At 45.2% G+C, this 18694-nt stretch overlaps 1 protein-coding gene across 5 annotated transcripts in view; it reads right to left on the bottom strand.

The window, feature by feature from the left end:
• Positions 1-18694, bottom strand: part of RBM10 (RNA binding motif protein 10) — a 62164-nt gene that overhangs the window by 6386 nt on the left and 37084 nt on the right. For 3 of the 5 annotated variants that reach the window (XM_033173285.1, XM_033173288.1, XM_033173287.1), the window contains exons 6-19: positions 17820-17893; positions 15724-15810; positions 14007-14067; positions 13208-13381; positions 8111-8271; positions 6588-6685; positions 6413-6500; positions 5339-5543; positions 5073-5236; positions 4778-4928; positions 4479-4570; positions 4109-4285; positions 3400-3549; positions 1908-1973 (exon numbers count right to left, since the gene is read on the bottom strand). In XM_033173285.1, coding sequence (XP_033029176.1) covers positions 1908-1973; positions 3400-3549; positions 4109-4285; positions 4479-4570; positions 4778-4928; positions 5073-5236; positions 5339-5543; positions 6413-6500; positions 6588-6685; positions 8111-8271; positions 13208-13381; positions 14007-14067; positions 15724-15810; positions 17820-17893 — 1748 coding nt within the window. The remainder of the gene's footprint in view (positions 1-1907; positions 1974-3399; positions 3550-4108; positions 4286-4478; positions 4571-4777; positions 4929-5072; positions 5237-5338; positions 5544-6412; positions 6501-6587; positions 6686-8110; positions 8272-13207; positions 13382-14006; positions 14068-15723; positions 15811-17819; positions 17894-18694) is intronic. The other 2 variants (XM_033173289.1, XM_033173290.1) reach the window with 1 other exon arrangement.

Here is an 18694-nt window from a genome sequence, read left to right as displayed (position 1 = left end):
AGGCTTTAGACAAGGAAGGACAACACTAGACCATTGCCTAATACTCCAACACCTGGCTGAGAAATACACCTCACAATTCAACACCCATCTTTTTGCAGCATTTATCGACTTTAAAGCTGCGTTTGATTCAATCCCTCGTACTCGCCTTTGGGATAAACTCACCAAATCATCTATAGACCGCCGATTATTGCTTTTAATATTTAAACTATACAGCAATACATTTCTGAAAGTAAGATGTAACCGGGAAGGTTTACTCTCGAACCCAATCAAAACAGCAAAAGGGGTTAAACAGGGATGTATTTTGGCCCCCCATCTGTTCAACATCTACATTAATTCTCTTATCACCCAGATGGAAGAGGCAGACTCGCATCCCCCCAAACTATTGAATCAAAGGATCCCTATCTTACTTTATGCAGACGACGCGGTCATATTGTCACAGACCCGTATTGGCCTCCAGAGAGCACTAAATAAACTGGAGCAATACTGCAAGGTGGAACAGCTATTAGTGAATTTTCAAAAAACTAAAATAATGATATTCTCCAATAAAAGGAAAACACTAAGATGGCAAATAGATAACCAACCTATTGAGCAGGTGACTTGCTTCTAGGTGTAGTCTTTCAATCTTCCAGAAAAAACACGGCGCATATTAAATATGCATCCTTGATAGCTCAAAGGAGTGCGGCCGTGATTGTAAGATATCATCGAACAACCGGGGGAAATTATATCCCGGCAGCCCTTAAGGTTTTTGCGGCCAAACCGCTAGCCCAATTACTATATGGCGCACCCTTCTTGATAAATTCCAAATTGGATGCGTACGAGAAAGTTCAGTTGGGTTTTCTAAGATCTATAACTGTAACCCCTAAATGTATTCCTAATGCAGCTTTACGACTGGAAGCTGGAGTGCAAGAAGTAGAAACTAAAGTATGGCAATCAGCTCTACAGTATTGGATAAGAGTGAAAACGTCCCCAAATGGTCTTCTCCCCTTAATCAATACTGATCGTTTTCAGTCCACTTGGGAGCAGACTATTCAAAAGAAATTAGCCTCGTATGGACTGCCGGTGGCGACTACTCTATCTATGGGAAGCGAAAGGGCGAAAAAGATTATTAGGGAAAGAATCGCAGATATCGACTGCCAAAACACCTTAACTCGTCTTTCCTCAACGTACAGACAACTGTATGAGCACCGCCCAAACCACCCAGCCATCTATCTAAAGTCGTTAGAAAACCCGAGACATCGATGGGCCTTTACTAGGGCTCGTTTTAATGCATTACCCTCGGCGTTACTAACTGGTAGATATCTTCGGATCCCAATAGAACAGAGGCTATGTCCTTGTGATCTCAAGGAAATCGAATCTATTAGCCACGTCCTCCTACACTGCACTCTGTATCGAGATTTGAGGAAGGAGTTAATCGAAACCCTGTTAAAAAATCTACCAGGCCGTTCAATTGAAATGCTGACTAGATATTTAATTGAGGACACCAACCCAGAGCGAACTATGACTGTAGCTAAATTTTGCTATCATGCAGCAAGACTGAGACGCGTCATGACATCAACTAACAGCGATGAAGCCGTCCACCAAGCCATAGCAGATAATACTTAAATGGAATTATCTCCCATTAAATTTTAGCTTAATTTTAATCTAACATGGGATCTGAAATAGTATTGTTAAAAGACGATATTTAAGAAATATTTATACTATGTACTATCGTTTTATTTTCTCTTTTGCTGGTCTATGACCGTAATAAAGTTTTATTATTATAGACTTCCCCACATTCATATCGTGCACCTCACCTATTCCCTCACCATTAAAAGGAGACGAGCAGAGAGTCCCTGCACCCAGCACCCATTATTCTATAAGACCCAGAAGACCTGGACTGGGGATTAAGTGGAAAGGGAAAGGCTTACCAGTCTATCATCACCAGCCAGCTTGGACAGGTCCATGCCACTGTGCTGCCTCTCAGCCAAAGCCCCCTGAGGATACCCAGAAAAGGAAAAGGAAAAAAGAAGAAGCGTTAACTCTAACAGAAGTTCTCACATTGTTTCCCCAAGTGAACAGCACACTTTCTTTCTGCTCACCCAGCCAGCCAGCCCCTGGAGGGCCCACAGCCCTGGGAAGAGATCAAACACAGGTCATTCTCCCTACAAGGCCACTTGGCCTCAATTTAGGCCAACACTCTAATTAGCAGGGGCAAGACAGAAGCTTGCTTTCTTGAGAGAGACCCATCTTGCCCTTTGGAAATCACGGCTTCATTGATGTGCTCACTGCTGAAACAATACTCTTATAGCGAAAAAATAGAAAGACAATCACGGGGTGTAATAACCAAGGAAAAAAGTAAAAAATACTCAGCCGGCTCTTCCTCGTTTCACTGGATAAGAAGTCAGTTTCCTCAGAGGGAAATCAGAAAGTTACTAAGATCAAACCAAAAGAAGTAGGGGGAGAATCCTCCCAAACTATTTCATGTTATTTAAACTCAGGCTAGCTAACCTAAATAATTCTGATAACAAAACTCATTGTTTTGAAGACGAAGCCACACGGGCTCCTATGACCAGATGCTACAAGAACATGATTGAGACTGCTCCTGATAATGCCTAGTTCCTGGTTTATATACCTGATCAAAATGGTTTCTTAAAGGGATAGGTTCATTATATCTTAGGGGTGTCCAGAAGCATTACAGCTGAAACAAGCATATTTGTAGTAAATTCAAACAGGCTCATTTTATGAAGAATAATGGAATACCTTTGTATTTTAAGCGAAAAACTGTGACCTAGTAATGATAATTGCTAATGTAGATTGCTGTAAAGCGTATCTGTAAAAGCTTCAACTGGTACAAACATACTGGGAATGGTTCCACTGGGTTTAATAGTTTCTTAAAGGAATAGTGTCATTATATATTAGGCGTGTCCTGAAGCATTTGATCTTAGTAACTTTCTTATTTCCCTCTGAGGAAACTGACTTCTTATCCAGTGAAACGAGGAAGAGCCGGCATCTCGTTAGGGTTTCAGTTATGAGGGTTTTCATTTGAGTAGTATATTTTTTTTTTGTCTAATTCCACTTAGTTGTTTAGGGGCCCTCACCCCATTTTTTGGAGTTGTGTTCAGTCAAGTTTGGGAAACAATACTCTTGACAAGAACTACTCACATTAACAGGAGAGAAAGACCAGCACTTGACACTGTTTGGTCTCACAGAGATCTGAGCAGAACAAGAAAAGGTGGGAGATGTAGGACTCTGTCTTAGCAGAATCTAGGCCACAACTGCACTGCAGACACACTGAAACAGATGATGCCACAAGGCTGAACAACCTGCCCTCACACCCTCAGGTCGTTGTTTTGTTTAGGCTTCAGGAATTAGCTGCAGTAGGTAATTCAGTACTAATCTGATTCTGGTAATGGGTGTTACCTTTTTCTCGAGGATAGCATAACCAGCATCAGCTGTGGCCGATTCCCGCCTCTCATCCTCTCGTATAGAGGAAACTGGCTGGAAGCTGTTCTTGAAGTTCTCCTTCTGCTTGTTGAGGCTACGGGCCCAGCGCTCCATATCCTTTGCAATCTGCAGAAGGTAACACAAAAGTGGGGAATAATCCAGGAGAGGGGGTGGGGGAGGAGGAACAAAAGAGTTCTTAGTCCAGGCTGAAAATAGGTGTTTCTCAAAAACAACAACTGACTGGAACTGTGCAACTGTGCAACAAGGCTGAAAACAGCTATTTTTTCACTTAAAATGGCCCTGGATGTTTCAAAATTAACTATTCTCTTTCTCTCCCATTCCCTACAAGAAGGAATGCTCCTCCAGCAACTACTTCCAGTTATTCTCCAGCAATACAGCCCCATGCCATCCAACTGTTTTTCAACATCTTCACCAGAATACCTGAATAAGGCCTTCCCTATGCAGGAATTCCCCCTTTGGCCACTCCAGAGAAAGGAGGCTAAGCTTACGGAGAAGCCTGAGGCAGCACTGTAACTACATGACCCAATACGTACAGCCCAGGAAATAGACTTAAGGGCTTTTCAAGTTATGGGCAAGCAGGGGGCAGGCAAAAGTTTAAGATAAGGAGCAGCAGGTACAGAAAGGGGTATAAATAAGCAGAATGTGGGGGAATCGTGGTTCTCACCTGCTGAGCTGTTTTTGTTTTATGTTTCTCCTTCTTCTCTTTACCCTCCTTGCCACTGCCACCCCCTGGTCCACTGCCATCCTTGTGGCTGTCAGAAGCTTGGTCTGAGGCTGGGACGTAAGTGCGTCTCTCACCTTCCCAATACAGGTACTGCTGCGTCTGGGCATTGTAGTAGTACTGGAAAGAGACAATCACACATGAGTCTGTGCTGCATCTTGTGCCAAGACAGTGTACCATATCAAGTTGGGAGCACAGTCATCTCATGGTGGAGAAGCAGGCATCTCAGCATCTACCTTTCAGCTATCACTTCTCATCTCTTGGCCATGCCCAGAAAGGAGCAAAGTGTGCCCAAAAAAGAGGTTCAACTCACCTGGGAATTAGGGTCATAGTAGAGGCCAGTCAGGGGGTCATAATAGTAGCCAGAACTTTCATCATATTGATAGGTGGATACATCTGGGACAGCTGGAATTGGGCACAGAAAAACAGGAAATGAACTAAATAACAGCACATCAAACCAGGAGAACACCTGATCTTGGCCCTGTTCCCTTCCTCCTGAACTAGGAGTAAAAGGCTCCCAGACCCCAGCTGGTCACATCAATCCCCAGTCACTCCCAGACCCCTCACACCGGCCACATCCTCCCTCTGTTCCCTACAGAATCCAACACTCACGGTACTGAGTGTAAGGCTCTTGCCCTACAGAGCTAGTAACAGGCAAACTAGAAGTGCTGGTGGAGATGCCTGGAGTTGCGCTGGGGTGCTGAGCAGTACTAGGCATGTCAGGCTTCAGTACAGCTGGTGAGACGATAGTATATGACTGAGACTGTGGGAGAGAACACAAAAAGGCAGGTTAGGAGGTACAGAGCATTGCAACTCTCTCTCTCTCTCTCTCTCTCTCTCTCTCTCTCTCTCTCACACACACACACACACACACACACACACACACAAAGTTCTGTTCCAACTGTACCGGAGCAGCAGCAGCATTTCCCTGGGCAGAACTTGACCCTTCAGTGCTGCCAGTTGGCTGGTATGTGACTGGCACAGCTGAGGTCTGGCTGGTACGGGGGAAAGTGGGTAGGACAGGCACAGGGTCTATGCCTGGCACACCAGGCTCCAGTGATGCCTCCGCTACTTCGTGAGAGAAGAAGAGACAAGAAGGCAGAAAGAGCACAGTTAGTCAGGAGGCTGAAAGAGACTTCAGGTAAGGTGGAAAGAGGAGACCAGGCCTCTTACCTGCCACTGAACCTTCGCTGTGGATCTTGTCAGCCTTCCCCACAGCTGATGTGCCGCTCTGCAGCTGGGACCCTTTCAAATATGCTTGTGTGTACATTGTGGCTTCCAAACCCTGAGACCCATAGGCTTCATCCTGCTGGTAATAGCCATAATCAACCGTCTGCTCATCTTGAGCTGCCCAGGCTGCCTCACCACCCTGTGATGCCTATTGGAAAAATAAAATAGGAAATTGGTCAAATAATTTGTTATAAAAGGAGATGCAAGGGTGTGCACTTTGGCCTATCAGGAAAAGGTTTCACTAAAATGTCCATGCAAAGATTCTTTCCCCACCTAGAACAATTCCTTTTAGAGGACGTTTCTATGCTTAATGTATTTAATTACACATTTTTAGCATATTCCAAAAAGGTAAAAAATATTTCTGCATATATTAGATACAACATACTCCTCTAACTATATTTTTTGGGGGTAGCAGAACTGCTAGGAGGAGAGAGAAAATGTGTTCAGAGTCAAGTAGAGATGTAGTCATTTTAACTCCCATTGTGGTGCTGGTTTGGGCGGAAAGATATAAACCCTCTCTATCCAGCGGAGCACCACAATGGGGATGCAAATCAGCCCCTCGTAAGATGACTGATCAGAATGGCAGAGTCAGCTGGGTGCACATGTCTGTGTCCTCTGTGTGTGCGGCACTTATGTGTGTGAAGCATGCAGTTCTCAGCAGGCTGGTCCATGACTAACATTTCCCTACTCCTATACTAGGTCAGTGTTTTTCAACCTTTTTTGGGCAAAGGCACACTTGTTTCATGAAAAAAATCATGAGGCACACCACCATTAGAAATTAACTCTGTGCCTATATTGACTATATATAAAGTAATTTTTCAATTTTTCCCACGGCACACCAGGCAACATCTCGCGGCACACTAGTGTGCCACGGAACAGTGGTTGAAAAACACTGTACTAGGTCAATATGGGCCAATAGCTAATGAGGATAAGCCAAAGACATTCCTGCTACCGAGAGCAGTTCTTGGGACCCATTATCAGTCTCCTTGTCCCATTGTTCCTCGTTCACTACATTACCTGCGAGATGGCCCACTGAGCAGCTGCAATGGCAGTGCTGGCTACTGAAGCAGCACTGATGCGGTTTCCATCTGATGAACTCATGTCCCTGCAGAGAGAGACAGGAGTCGTTAGGGATGTCTCCTGCTACAGCAGAAACTGCAGCAGGCCCAGTCCTGGACACTCATCTACTCACCGCTTGGAACCTTTGGCAAATTCCACATTAATCGTCTTGCCATCAATGTTCAGTGGTGGATGCAGGGCCTGAAGGATCTGTAGCAACTGAGCTGCCTCCTGGGAGAGAGCACAGGGAAATTAAACTCATAAGACAGACTGGCACCACAAACTTCCCACACAGGTTCAGCCCTGGAGAGGAGACCCTGCTGTTTCCTACCAGCAATGCCCTCCAAGCAACTTCAATCCCAATACTACTTGTCATGCTGCCACTTTATCATGTATGACAGGGGCTTCAAAGGCCACCAATCAACCTGACACTTGATGAGGGAAGCACATAAGACTATTGTACAGCAGCAACTTAAGTGCAGGCAATCCCCGTTTTGCACAGGAGTTACGTTCTGGACCCCTGTACACGTCGGCGGGGCCTGCATAACATGTTCCACCCTGTCCCCATTTTGTTCCACTGTTTTAGTGACTTTTGGGGTCACTTTTGGGTTCAGACCATGTGTGATCAAGCATCAATCAGACATGCGTAAATTGGATGTTGCCTGTATTTTTTTTTAAAAGGAGTTTGCGAAAACACACCTTTAAAAGTTATTTATATTATGAGCAGTACTCAACTATGTTTTACTCAGAGTAGATCCACTGAAATTAACAGGAGTATGCTAGGTGTAATAATTTCAATGGATCTACTCTGAGTAAAACTTAGTTGACTACCACCCTATATGTTGCTCTGAAAAAAACAGCCTGTTAACACTGCATTCTGATTCCACTCTTAAAACAAATGTGTTTTAACATCTTAGAACTGAATCCATGAGCTTTTCAACAAACACACTGGCGAGGACCAAACAAACCATTCAAGTAATTCTTTGAGGCCAAGAATGGTTTCCCTCCACACAGCCCAGGCCACATTTCTTTTGAAACTGAGGGCATGAGGGTCAAAAAAAGAAAAACCCAGACACCAGCAACATGGGTTCTGTGGTAATATGGTGCTATAATATTTATTTAAAAGAAAAATGTTTTGGCATAAATCAAAATATCATATTTTAATTAATTCTAAATAATTAATTTATATACATATACATAATTTTAAATAAATATAATTACTTTTAAAAATAAAAAGTTGATAAAATTGCACTCACCACAAAACTATTATGAGTGGGTGCTCAGTTTCAAATGGCTGCTCAGGTGCATAGAGCCTTCCCATTCCTCAACCCACAGCAATTATATTCTGTCACATGAATGATACACTTTTTGCTTACAACAGAAAGGGAATGATTACAGTAGCACTTAGGAGCCATTTATACAGAAACAGCGACAGTGAAGGTAGAGGCTATTTGGAGAGGGTGACATTGAGCTAACAGACTGCAGGTGTTAAATCAATTCTTACAGCCCCTTTATGTGACCTGCCCCAAACTATTAGCTCAGCACTACTGAGCTCTTCATTCTAAGCCACTAAATCCCTTTCCTCTAAAGCCCCCCTTTCTCATGCCTTTTTCTAAGACAGGAATGGAACTACAACATGCTGTTTGTGGCACTCACCACAATGGTGGAGAGCTGAATGAATGCAAAACCACGGTTGAGTTGTGTCTGCTTATCTTTGATAACACGGACGTTCGAGGAGGAGAGAACAGCATATGGTGCCAAGGCACTTAAAATGGAGTCCATTGTGCTATGAGGATTCAGGTTTCGCAAGATGATTGCTGTGAAGAGTAACACATGGTATGGTAATCAGAACCCTGGCCTCTTTCAACCACCTCAGAGCTCTCCTTCAATAGCATTTAAGAAATTTCACAGCTGAGAATGGATTATGGATTAACAAAGCCTGTACAAGTTCCATAGAATTTTGCCTTCAATTTTTTGGAAGGAAAGATCAACCTTCTGGCCCTCATTGTTGCAGAAAAAAACAAACAAAAATGTATCAGCACTTTCTGCTCCTGAGAGAACAGATGCACATTAAGAAAAAGCGCACAGAACACTGAGCACACTTTCAAACGGAGGTTGGATGGCTGTCTGTCAGGGATTCTTTAAACTGTGATTTCTGCATTGCAGGGCATTGGACTAAAGACCCTTGAGGTCCCTAATAAACAAACAAACAAATAAATAAATAAATAAATAAACAAACTACTACTACTACTACTACTACTACTACTACTATTATTATTATTATTAGTAGTAGTAGTATTGTTATTGTTGTTGTTCCCCTGCCATCTGGGCAGCTAACAGCACATATAAAAACATAAAAACTTCCCTGAATAGGGCTGCCTTCAGAGGTGTTCTAAAAGTTGTGTAGTTATCTCTTCGACATCTGGTGGGAGGGTGTTCCACAGGGTGGGCGCCATGACTGAGAAGGCCTTCTGCATGGTTCCCTGTAACTTTGCTTCTTGCAGTGAGGGAACCACCAGGAGACCCTTGGAGGAGGACCTTAGCTGAGCAATGAGGGTGGAAACACTCCTTCAGGTCTACAGGGCCAACACTGTTCAGGGCTTTAAAGGTCAGCACCAACACTTTGAATTGTGCTTGGAAACATACTGGGGGCCAGTGGAGATCCTTTAGGACTGGTGCTATATGGTCCCAGCGGCTGCTCCCATTCTGGATTAGTTGTAGTTTCCAAGTCATCTTCAAAGGTAGCCCTAAGTAGAGTGCATTGGAGTAAGTGGGAGATAACCAGAGCATGCACCACTCTGGCAGGACAAGGCACAGGCAGGGAGGGTCTCAGCCAGCGTACCACATGGAGCTAGTAGACAGCTGCCCTCAACACAGAATTGACCTGCACCTCCATGGAGAGCTGCGAGTCCAAAATGACTCCCAGGCTGTGCACCTGGTCCTTCAGGGGCACGGTTACCCCATCCAAGACTAGGGAGTCCCCCACACCCACCCGCTCCCTGTCTCCCAAGAACAGTACTTCTGCCTTGTCAGGATTCAACTTCAACCCATGAGCTGCCATCCATCCTCCAACCACCTCCAGACACTTTCAACTCTACAGTTCTAGGATTCTATAGGCATGTTTGTGAAAGATAAGGCATATATGCTGCAGTCACTGACTGGCTGCTCCACCACTGCCACCATCTCTCTTCTCTGCTTTCTGCTGGGGTACGAAGTGCCCTACCACCAGTAACCTGATGCAGAAGGAATTTCAGCTATTTCCATTTCATACACTAAGCAAGCAATGAAAGAAAACACTTTGCTGTAGGACATCTTATTTTCCTGCACGCTCACTTTCCCATTGCTATTGAGGCCACTACCTCCTAGTGTTGCTGCAGAAAAGAATACCCTCTCAGATCTAACTAACTGTCGGGTGCATCATTCCTGGGGAGGACACAGCAGCAATTAAGCAGCCAGACAATAGCTGCAAACTATATCACTGCCAGATTCACCGTTATGCTCTAGCCACTCATACAACGTTAGAGACAGAGCTCAAAGCAGATTTCACAGTGCTTTTGAGCCTCTTTTTAATGCATGCCTGTCTTCTTCCATAGAGGTAAGAAGGGGACATCACTCAGCATAGCTCTCAGTCTACATTTTCCTCATTTATAGAGTTACAGCCGTTCTCTCTGCAGTTTTGAAATCTATGACAAAAATAATTAATTACAGATCCTGCCACAATTGACTCTTAACACATGATCTACTCGCTGGATAGTTCAGTTGGTTACAGCGTGGTGCTGATATTGCCAAGGTTGCAGGTTTGATCCCCATACGGGATAGTTGCATATTCCTGCATTGCAGGGGATTGGACTAGATCAGGGGTCTGCAACCTTTAAAACAAAAAGAGCCACTTGGACCCGTTTCCAAAGGAAAAAACAACAACTGGGAGCCGCAAAACCATTGCGACATTTAAAACAAATATAACGCTGCATATATTGTTTCTTACCTTAATGCAATAATAATAAATAACGTATAGGAGCCAATGCAAAGTATAGTAAAAACAACAAGAATAAGTTCTTACTTTTTTGCATTGACTCAGGGGCGTACCCAGGATCAAAACTAGGGGGGGGGGCAAGCCATGGTCGTTCAGGTTGTGACATTTCAGCACGGAAAGGCGAATGAAACCAAAATTTTAGGGAAATTATAATAATTATAGCAGTGCTTTATTACAGTAGTTATTACAATTATTTGCTTGGTTTTTTAAATTTTTATTCTAGTTACATGTCTTATACCAGAGGTGGCCAACTCCCAAGAAACTGTGATCTACTTTCAGCAATGATCTATCCCCGTTTTTTGGGGTTCAGCTCAAAGTTGTTTTGGGGGTGTGTGGTGGGGGGGAGAGAGGGCTTCCCCCTCTAAGATAGGTTGGCAAGCGAACTAAGAAAGAAAGAAAAAAAGGGGGGGGGAATTTGGTTTAGAAAGGGAGAGGGAAAGAGAGAAAGGAAGAGACGGTAGAAAACAGATGGGGGTGGGAATGGAAAAGTGGGGTGGAAAAATATAAATTGGGGGTGGGGTGGGGTGGGGAGAATATCTATTAAAATATGTAGTAGTTTAAAAAATAAAAATAAAGGGGGGAAATCTTTTTCTTCTTTTTCCTTTTTTTGAAAACAAAAACAAAAGGGGAAGAGAAAAGAAAAAGGGGGGATAGAGGGAGAAAAGGGTAATAATAAAAATTCAAATAGAGTGGCTGCAGCAGCTGTGGGGGGTGTTTGTTTGTTTTTCGTTTGTTTGCGCAAGTTTCTGGTTGTTGTCATACTTGCTCAATATAAGTCGCAAGTATTGATAGGTATCTGGTAAAATGTCAAGTATATAAGGTGGGCTGTTTTTCAACTGAAGTTTGGGGTTCTGACACAGTCTCACCACTTTATCCATTAATTTCCAAGTTTTTTCTACAGTCCTGCGATCAGCAGCTGCTTGCTTGGGGCCCCCTGCAACTGCATCCTGCTTGGGGGGGCCAACTGCATCCTGAATAGCATCAATAAAGCCCAGAATATGCCCCTTGCGGGGGTTTCCTCCTCGGCCACCTGGGTTCCGGCCGTTGAGGGAATTGGCCATCTGGGATAAGTAAGCAACCTGGAGCGATATTTGCTGATATGTATTCTTAAAAGTGTGGTTTCTAAGGGGGGGAAAAGAGGCGAAAAAGGAAAATCCAAAGGAAAACGTTGCTAGTTTTTGTAGATCCCAACTCTCTCCAAGGTCAGTTTCAAGCAGCAGCGAAGTCCCCCCCACCTCACGGGGAATGTCGGAGGGGTCGGAGGTTAAGAAAGAGGACCCCCAAGAAACAGCCCCTGACGAGTCTCTCTGGCCCCCTCACTTTGTTCCCTCTTCCCGGAGCCTCCCGTCCTCCTTCAGGCACACGGTTGCTCGTCGGGCGCTTTCTGTCCCTCGCAGCAGCAGAAGCGGCCGCCGCCGCCGCACGGCACTCTCCCTTCCTCGAAGCCTCGTCCCCCGCCCGGAGCCTCAGGGGCGAGGACTGCAGCGCTGAGAGGACGGGACGCTGCTCCCCACCACAGTCTGTGCCGTCGCTGGGGCTCCGCAGGGAAACATGGGGGGCTAATCCGCCACGGTGGGCCTGTCGCCGCCGCCGTCTCAGCAACAGCCCCGTTTGTTTGTTTGTTTTAAAAATGGGATTTCCCCCCTTGGATTAAAAAAGGAGGGCAGGAAGAAAAAGAGAGGGGGGGGTGGGAGAGCAAGGCAAAAAGCAAAAAAGCAAAAAACAGGTTTGAGGGGGGGGGAAGCCTACCTCTCCCCTCTTTGGCGGTGGTTGCGCGGCGGCTGGGCACCAGGGAAGAGGTTTTACCTTCCCTGGGTGTCCCTCTTCTCTCCTTGGGATGGCGATTAAACGGCAGCGGTGGCGGCTGCGATCGTTGCTCCGATGGCCTCTGGGGTCCGTATGGTGGCGGCGGCAGCTCTGGCGGTTCGGGAGCCGGTCCGGTAGCTCCGAAAGCGCTGGCCGCTTTCTGGAGCTCCGCGGCTCCGTGGCACGCGCCATTTTGCCTCGCCGGAAGAATGCCCCGTTTTTTATTGGTTCAGTTCGCGCAACACACACACACACAGTGGCCGGCTGCCGGTCGGGAGAGCTCAACTGTTATTTAGATTTTGGGAGGGGGAGAAAGACCGGTACTTCAGCTTTTTAGGAGAGCTTTTGTTTCCTTTTAGGCTGCCGATAACCATTTTATTATTATTGAAAGGGCATTGAAATGGGGCATGCCGGAGCCGCGAGGAACCTGTCAAAGAGCTGCTTGCGGCTCCGGAGCCGCAGGTTGCCGATCCCCGGACTAGATGATCCTCAGGGTACCTTCCAATTCTATGATTCCACTCTGACAGCAGAACTTGGGGCTTTTTTGGTGGTCAATATATTTAGCACAGCATTCCACAACTTTTAACATTACACTCAAATGTACCATGTTTTATCTCCCCGCAGCACCACCCTCATGGCTATGAATCTCACAGGCTCTCTTTAAACCAATCAAATTCCATTCTAGGGCTAAATCAGAGACCTGCCATCACTGCCATGATCCGCTGCCCTGTAAGTAACACAGGAATTGGAGCTCGCTGAGGTGGTCAGGGATGCCTAACAGGGTGATCTCAGCAACATCATGATACTAAAGTTTGTCACTTTCACTGGGAAGAAGCCATAAAACTGAACAGGTTTAGGTCCAATTGCAGCCACATAACTGAAGCTCTTATATCACTCTCCAATTGCATACTCACTGTCATTAGCATTCTCCGCGCAAGGTTCAGACATTTGTGCCACAGGCTGAGTGGACAGGGCTGCTGACACTTGGTATGGTTGTGGGAGGGGCAGAAGGCCCTGGCTGAGTTCTCGTCCTGACAGAGCCACCAGCTGGTCCAAGCGACTACCAGGTGGCAGCTTCTGCTCAGCTTCTGTTGAGGGATGGTGAAGAAGAAGAAGAAGAAGAAGAAGAAGAAATAATATCAACGGAGAGGTCACTATGCTACAGGCTACACTATGCTACTGAGCTACAAATCATCAGAATGCTAAACTTTACCTTCTCACTACACGTGGACATGGCCTTCTTGACTTGAACTAAGACTTTGAAAAGTGCTCTATGTTTGTTCTAACTTGGACTGTATTCCTGCTGATGTGAAATGGCACAGTAACTGTAGCACTTGGAACTACTGTGATTATTAGACCAGAGTAGGGCTGCCATACGTCAAGAATTTCCCAGACATATCTGGAATACTGCAGTCAGAAGCAGTGTACAGGCAGAAATAGCTAAAATGTCCAGGAAAATCTGCATGTATAGCAACACATGTTGGCAGTGTAGTTGTTGGCAATTTTCACTGTTTGAAAAACGGCAACCCTAATCCAGAGGTTATTTACTTCATTAGTTAATTGGTTCTTATGTACAGTGGGAGGTTTTGCTCTTTTTTTGGGAGAGTATGTATCCATGTCAAATGTAACTACTGTGTGATTGGTACTTATATCTTTGTAATTTGAAAATATAATAGAAATTGTTTTTTAAAAAACTATCCCATTAAACTTTACCAGATCTGGGAATGCCACACTTGAAGCACTTCTCTCTGCGCTTGAAATTCTGCACTCCACACTGTTGAGAGAACAGACACATCCTGTCTTTATTTAAGATAAGGTAAGATTTCTTTATTGTCATTGTACAATGAAATTGGATGCCAATTTGGGGGGGGGGGCATTTTCAGCTGCACATACATATACATACATACCCATCAAAACTCTCCAAGGTCATATTATCTAGTTACAGCATTTAAGATGGTTATGGCTTTTGGATAGAAACTGTTTTTTAATCTATTTGTTCTTGATTTGATTGTTCTATATCTCTTGCCTGAAGGCAGTGGTGCAAAAAGACTATATCCAGAATGAGATGGATCTTGTAAAATATTTTTAACTTTTTTAAGGCAATGGGAACTGTATAGTTCCTCCAAAAATGGGAGGGAATGGCCGATAATATATTGGGCTTTGTTTATGACTTTCTGGAGCACCTTCTTTTCCATTACTTTACACATGGAAAACCAAGCACAAATACAATATGTAAGAATGCTCTCTATGTAGCTACGGTAAAAGGACACCAGCAGTTTCTCACTTAGATTGTTGTTGTTTTTTAATTCTGATAAAATAAGTTCTCTGCTGGGCTTTCTTTACCAGAGCAGTGGTATTTGCACTCCAAGTTATACCCTGTTCAACAGTCACTCCCAAAAACTTAAATTCAGCCACCCTCTCCACACCGATATACAGGGGCTGAATATCTACTCCCCCCCCCTGTAGTTCACTACCAGTTCCTTGGTCTTGGCAGTATTTAGAGCCAGATTATTTTCTTTACACCAAACCCAGAGCCGCTCCACCTCATCCCGATAGGCGGATTCATTCCCTCCTGAGATGAGCCCCACCACCGTAGTGTCATCAGCAAACTTGATGATTTTGTTGCTGGAATAGATGGCTTTGACTTCCAGAGATGGGAAAAGGCTGACCCTACAAAGTCCTGCTACCTCCTGCAAAACATCTAACACTTGCCATAAAGCTGCCTTGGTTGCTGCATGCCTTCCTGGCTTTTCTGGCCCTCAGATTTGTGAAGAAAAAAATCAAAAACAAAAAACCCTGATAAATGCTTGGCATAATCTCAGAAACTAGGTCCTGTCTCATGTCTACTGTGCCTTGATCTCTGCCCCCAGAATCAGCTGTTCTTTGTTCATTGTGCCTTGTTTTCTTTCCAGTCCCAGCAATCATTGTAAAAAGCATTAAAAAACCTCTACTTGAAAGCAAAACTATTTTAAAAAAGCAAAAATACTTAGGGCAAGATTGAACTAACTTGAACATGCAGAATGAGGTCCACTCAACAGGAGTTTCCCCACATTTCCTATCCCCATGCCCCCTAAATCTACTCTGGATGGTTGAGATAACCCCCAGAGCAGGACAGAAAGGACAGAAAGTCCCATTGAGCACATGGAACTTATTCCCTGCACAGGTACCCTATATGCGCCATGTTGATTTTCATTTCCAATTGACTCTGATAAAGGAAACTGGGTCTTCTGGATGCTGAGTTTGGATTTCCATATTGCACTGTTCCTTTGAAGCAGCTGTGTCTGGAAGAAGCTAACCATCACTGCTGCACAGCAGAACCACCCCCCCCAAAAGAAAATTCCTCCAGCCTTCTCTCCACCTTTCACCTTGCTCACACCCCATCTGACTCCTCTGACATCCTCCTTTCATAAACTGACCACAAAGTAGGTACCTTACTGCATAGCCAGTCCTCATTGATCTTGGGCTTGGGATCACTGTAGTGCATGGAGACCTTCTGGCCAAGGATTGTGAGGGAGTGCTGCAGGGAGAGAAACGCTGCAATGAGACTCGAATGCAGAAGTGGTGAGCAGGTGCCCATCACTGCCACAGCAGAAAGAAGGAGAGGTTCAAACCCTTCAGCTGAATGGATGAGGGTGAGGGAGGGAAGGCAGCACAGGCCGAGAGAGGTTTGGAACTTGGCTACTTGGCTAGCACACACCTAACCTGGCCAACAGAGGCACCTGTCTCTACCCAAGGCACCGGGACGTCCGGCTACTGTGATGGAGGGAGAGTGTGTCAGAGAGAGACAGAAAGAAAGAAAGATGGAGAGGAGAAACAGACAGAGAAAATGCAGCCATGCTCCGAGACACCACCATATAATAACCTCTATGCCACTAGAATGATCTGTCTTGAGCTTCCATCCTGAAAGCTAGCAGCATGCATTTCCATCCTCTCCTCCCAACCCAAAGCCATTGTGCCCCCACAGTGGGCACTTCCCCTAACTAGGCATCACTCCCCTCATTCAGCACAGATCTCTGCTGTGCTTATGTCAGCTCCCATTTATGGGCATGCCTGGAGGAACACTTCTGGTTGCAACTCTGTCCAAGAGGTAAAAACTTTGGGAGACCAAAAATAAGGTTTTAAGCTATATACACATCCCCAGAGGTTCAGTACTCATCTTCCTATCCTACTTTGCTCATGCACACAACTAAACTGCTTCCAACTCATCATATCTTTCTAAAGTGGCCTCTGAAAAGTACTGTTATCCTCAATTGGTGATTCTCAACACCTTGTGAGGGCATCAAATGATAATCAGGACTCATAATTTATAAGACTAGAGAGTTAAGCCACACCAATTTCTAAAAGCGTTTGCTAGGAGCTTTTAACTCAAGGTCCCATAGGCTAGAATCTTGTTCTGACAAACGCTACCTCTGACCTGCTGCAATCTTACAAAGTAACATATTACTACTTTCACACGCTTGTAGAAACTGTGCTGGAAATAATCCCTCGCCCACATCTTCCTGTTAGGCCAGTTTTTGCACTATCCCCTCCTGCATCTGGAGCAAAGTGCATCATCTCAGCCATGCCAGGGCTACCTGTGTCAGCTCCCACTGGGGATGCGCACACAGAGCCCAGCTACACTGCCAACACAAGAGAACAGAAGGAAGAGGAGGAGGAGGCGATGGCAAAAGCAATTGCCATGACTGCATAAACACTGGAAAACCCAAACATATTGGGCTAGGGGTGCATTTTCACCAACCTTATGACTGCTTGGAAACAAGACTATAGTTTGAAACTCTGGTCAAAGCAGACACAGTTTGGGGTCTAAAAGCTTGGCTTGTGGCCCTTCACACCTTTACTGTGATCCTACAGTGCTGGATAGAAACAAGGGGTCTCGCACAGATGGGCAGTCAAGATAGAGACTGCTGTGAGGAAGGAGACAAGGCCTCCCAGGAAAGCTTCCTATCCTGACTGAACCCTGACTGCACTGTAAGAGAATGCACATGCATCATCATCATCATCATCATCATCATCATCATCTCTGACAGACACCCTTTGAGACTGGAGTCTGTATCACACTCAGGATCATGCACATATCCACAGCAGAAAGAGCACACAGGAGTCCTAACTCCCCAAACCCTTTTCTTACTACCAGGAACTCCTCCAGCCCCCACTACTGTGGATCAAAGCCTAGATCCTTAGATCCCCTGCTCAACTTGCTAGACCACCTTCTCCCCAATGTGGAAATTAAATTCAGAGTCTAACCCACTCCCTGGGTTGTTAATACCACTCAGAAGTCCTTACTTTTTGTGTCCCTATTCTAATACACCAGAACCCCACTTCTTGGGACTTGGATGGTCCCAAAATGTCAAATTCTCTGTTTGATTCCTGAGACTAGAGATATCTGATTCAGACCTAACACCTCTTCCCCATTCCCTTCAGTGATTTCCTAAGGGGAAAGCGGCTGGGGCTTTTCATATGAACCAGGTGTTTGGATTGGTCATTAACAGTAGCAGTACTTGTGGGTTTCAAGTGCAGCAAAGCAACCTGATTGGCTTCCATCCATCGTGTAGCGTCCTGCAAGTGATTAAACTCGACGAAGGCGAAGCCCCGGCTCTGACCTGGAGGACAGCATTCAGATACAGACGCAGTGTGTTAGTCAACAGATCCAGCCAACATCACGCATCCCTGTCGCTGTACCAATTGGGGCAAGGGCAGGATGCGGGGGAGAAACAGGGAAGAGTGGAAAGGCACAGAAAGGGCACCCTAGATGTAAAGTGGGATGGTGCAGACTCAGATGCTGACCACAAAAGGGGAGTTGCTTTCTCTTCTGATCATCCTAAGCAAGGAATGTTTCTGATTTACAGTTGCCACTCACCTCTACTCAAACCTCAAAGTATTTCTCCCCTTCCCTCACCCCAAGCTGGGAACAGATCTGTGAAGTCACAACTTTCAGTCCTGTGCCTTTATCAACCAACTCATAATACCTCCATATGGTGAAAAGTTGTAATAGAGAGTGATGGCTCCAAGCAGATCTATTCCTACTGCTTCCACTAACGCTATCTTTTTCTGTTAGCTATCTACCACTTTTTCCCTAAGTGTAAGCCACAGCTGTGGCAAAGCATCTGTGCAGGAGGTTCCTTCTTAATGCCACACTAGGGCACTTGTGCTATCATTCGGAAAGGTGCAGTGCCTGCTTGTTTTGGAAGGAGCACAAAAAACACCCACCACAGAGGACACTGGCACAAGGGACCCAGCAGCAATGGCATCTTCAAGAGATACACAGCTGTGATCTGTTGGACTTGAACTTTGAAGATTTGGGTTCAAATCCCAGTTCTGCCTCAAGACTCACTGGATGACTTTGGGCCAGATGTTTAGCCTCATTTCCCCATTTAGACAACAGAAATAATAGTGATCTCTCT

Source organism: Lacerta agilis, chromosome 16 (genome assembly GCF_009819535.1).
Source record: "Lacerta agilis isolate rLacAgi1 chromosome 16, rLacAgi1.pri, whole genome shotgun sequence".
NCBI lineage: Eukaryota > Metazoa > Chordata > Lepidosauria > Squamata > Lacertidae > Lacerta > Lacerta agilis.
Note: the sequence above shows the minus strand (reverse complement) of the source record. Positions and strands in the feature narration are given on the sequence as shown.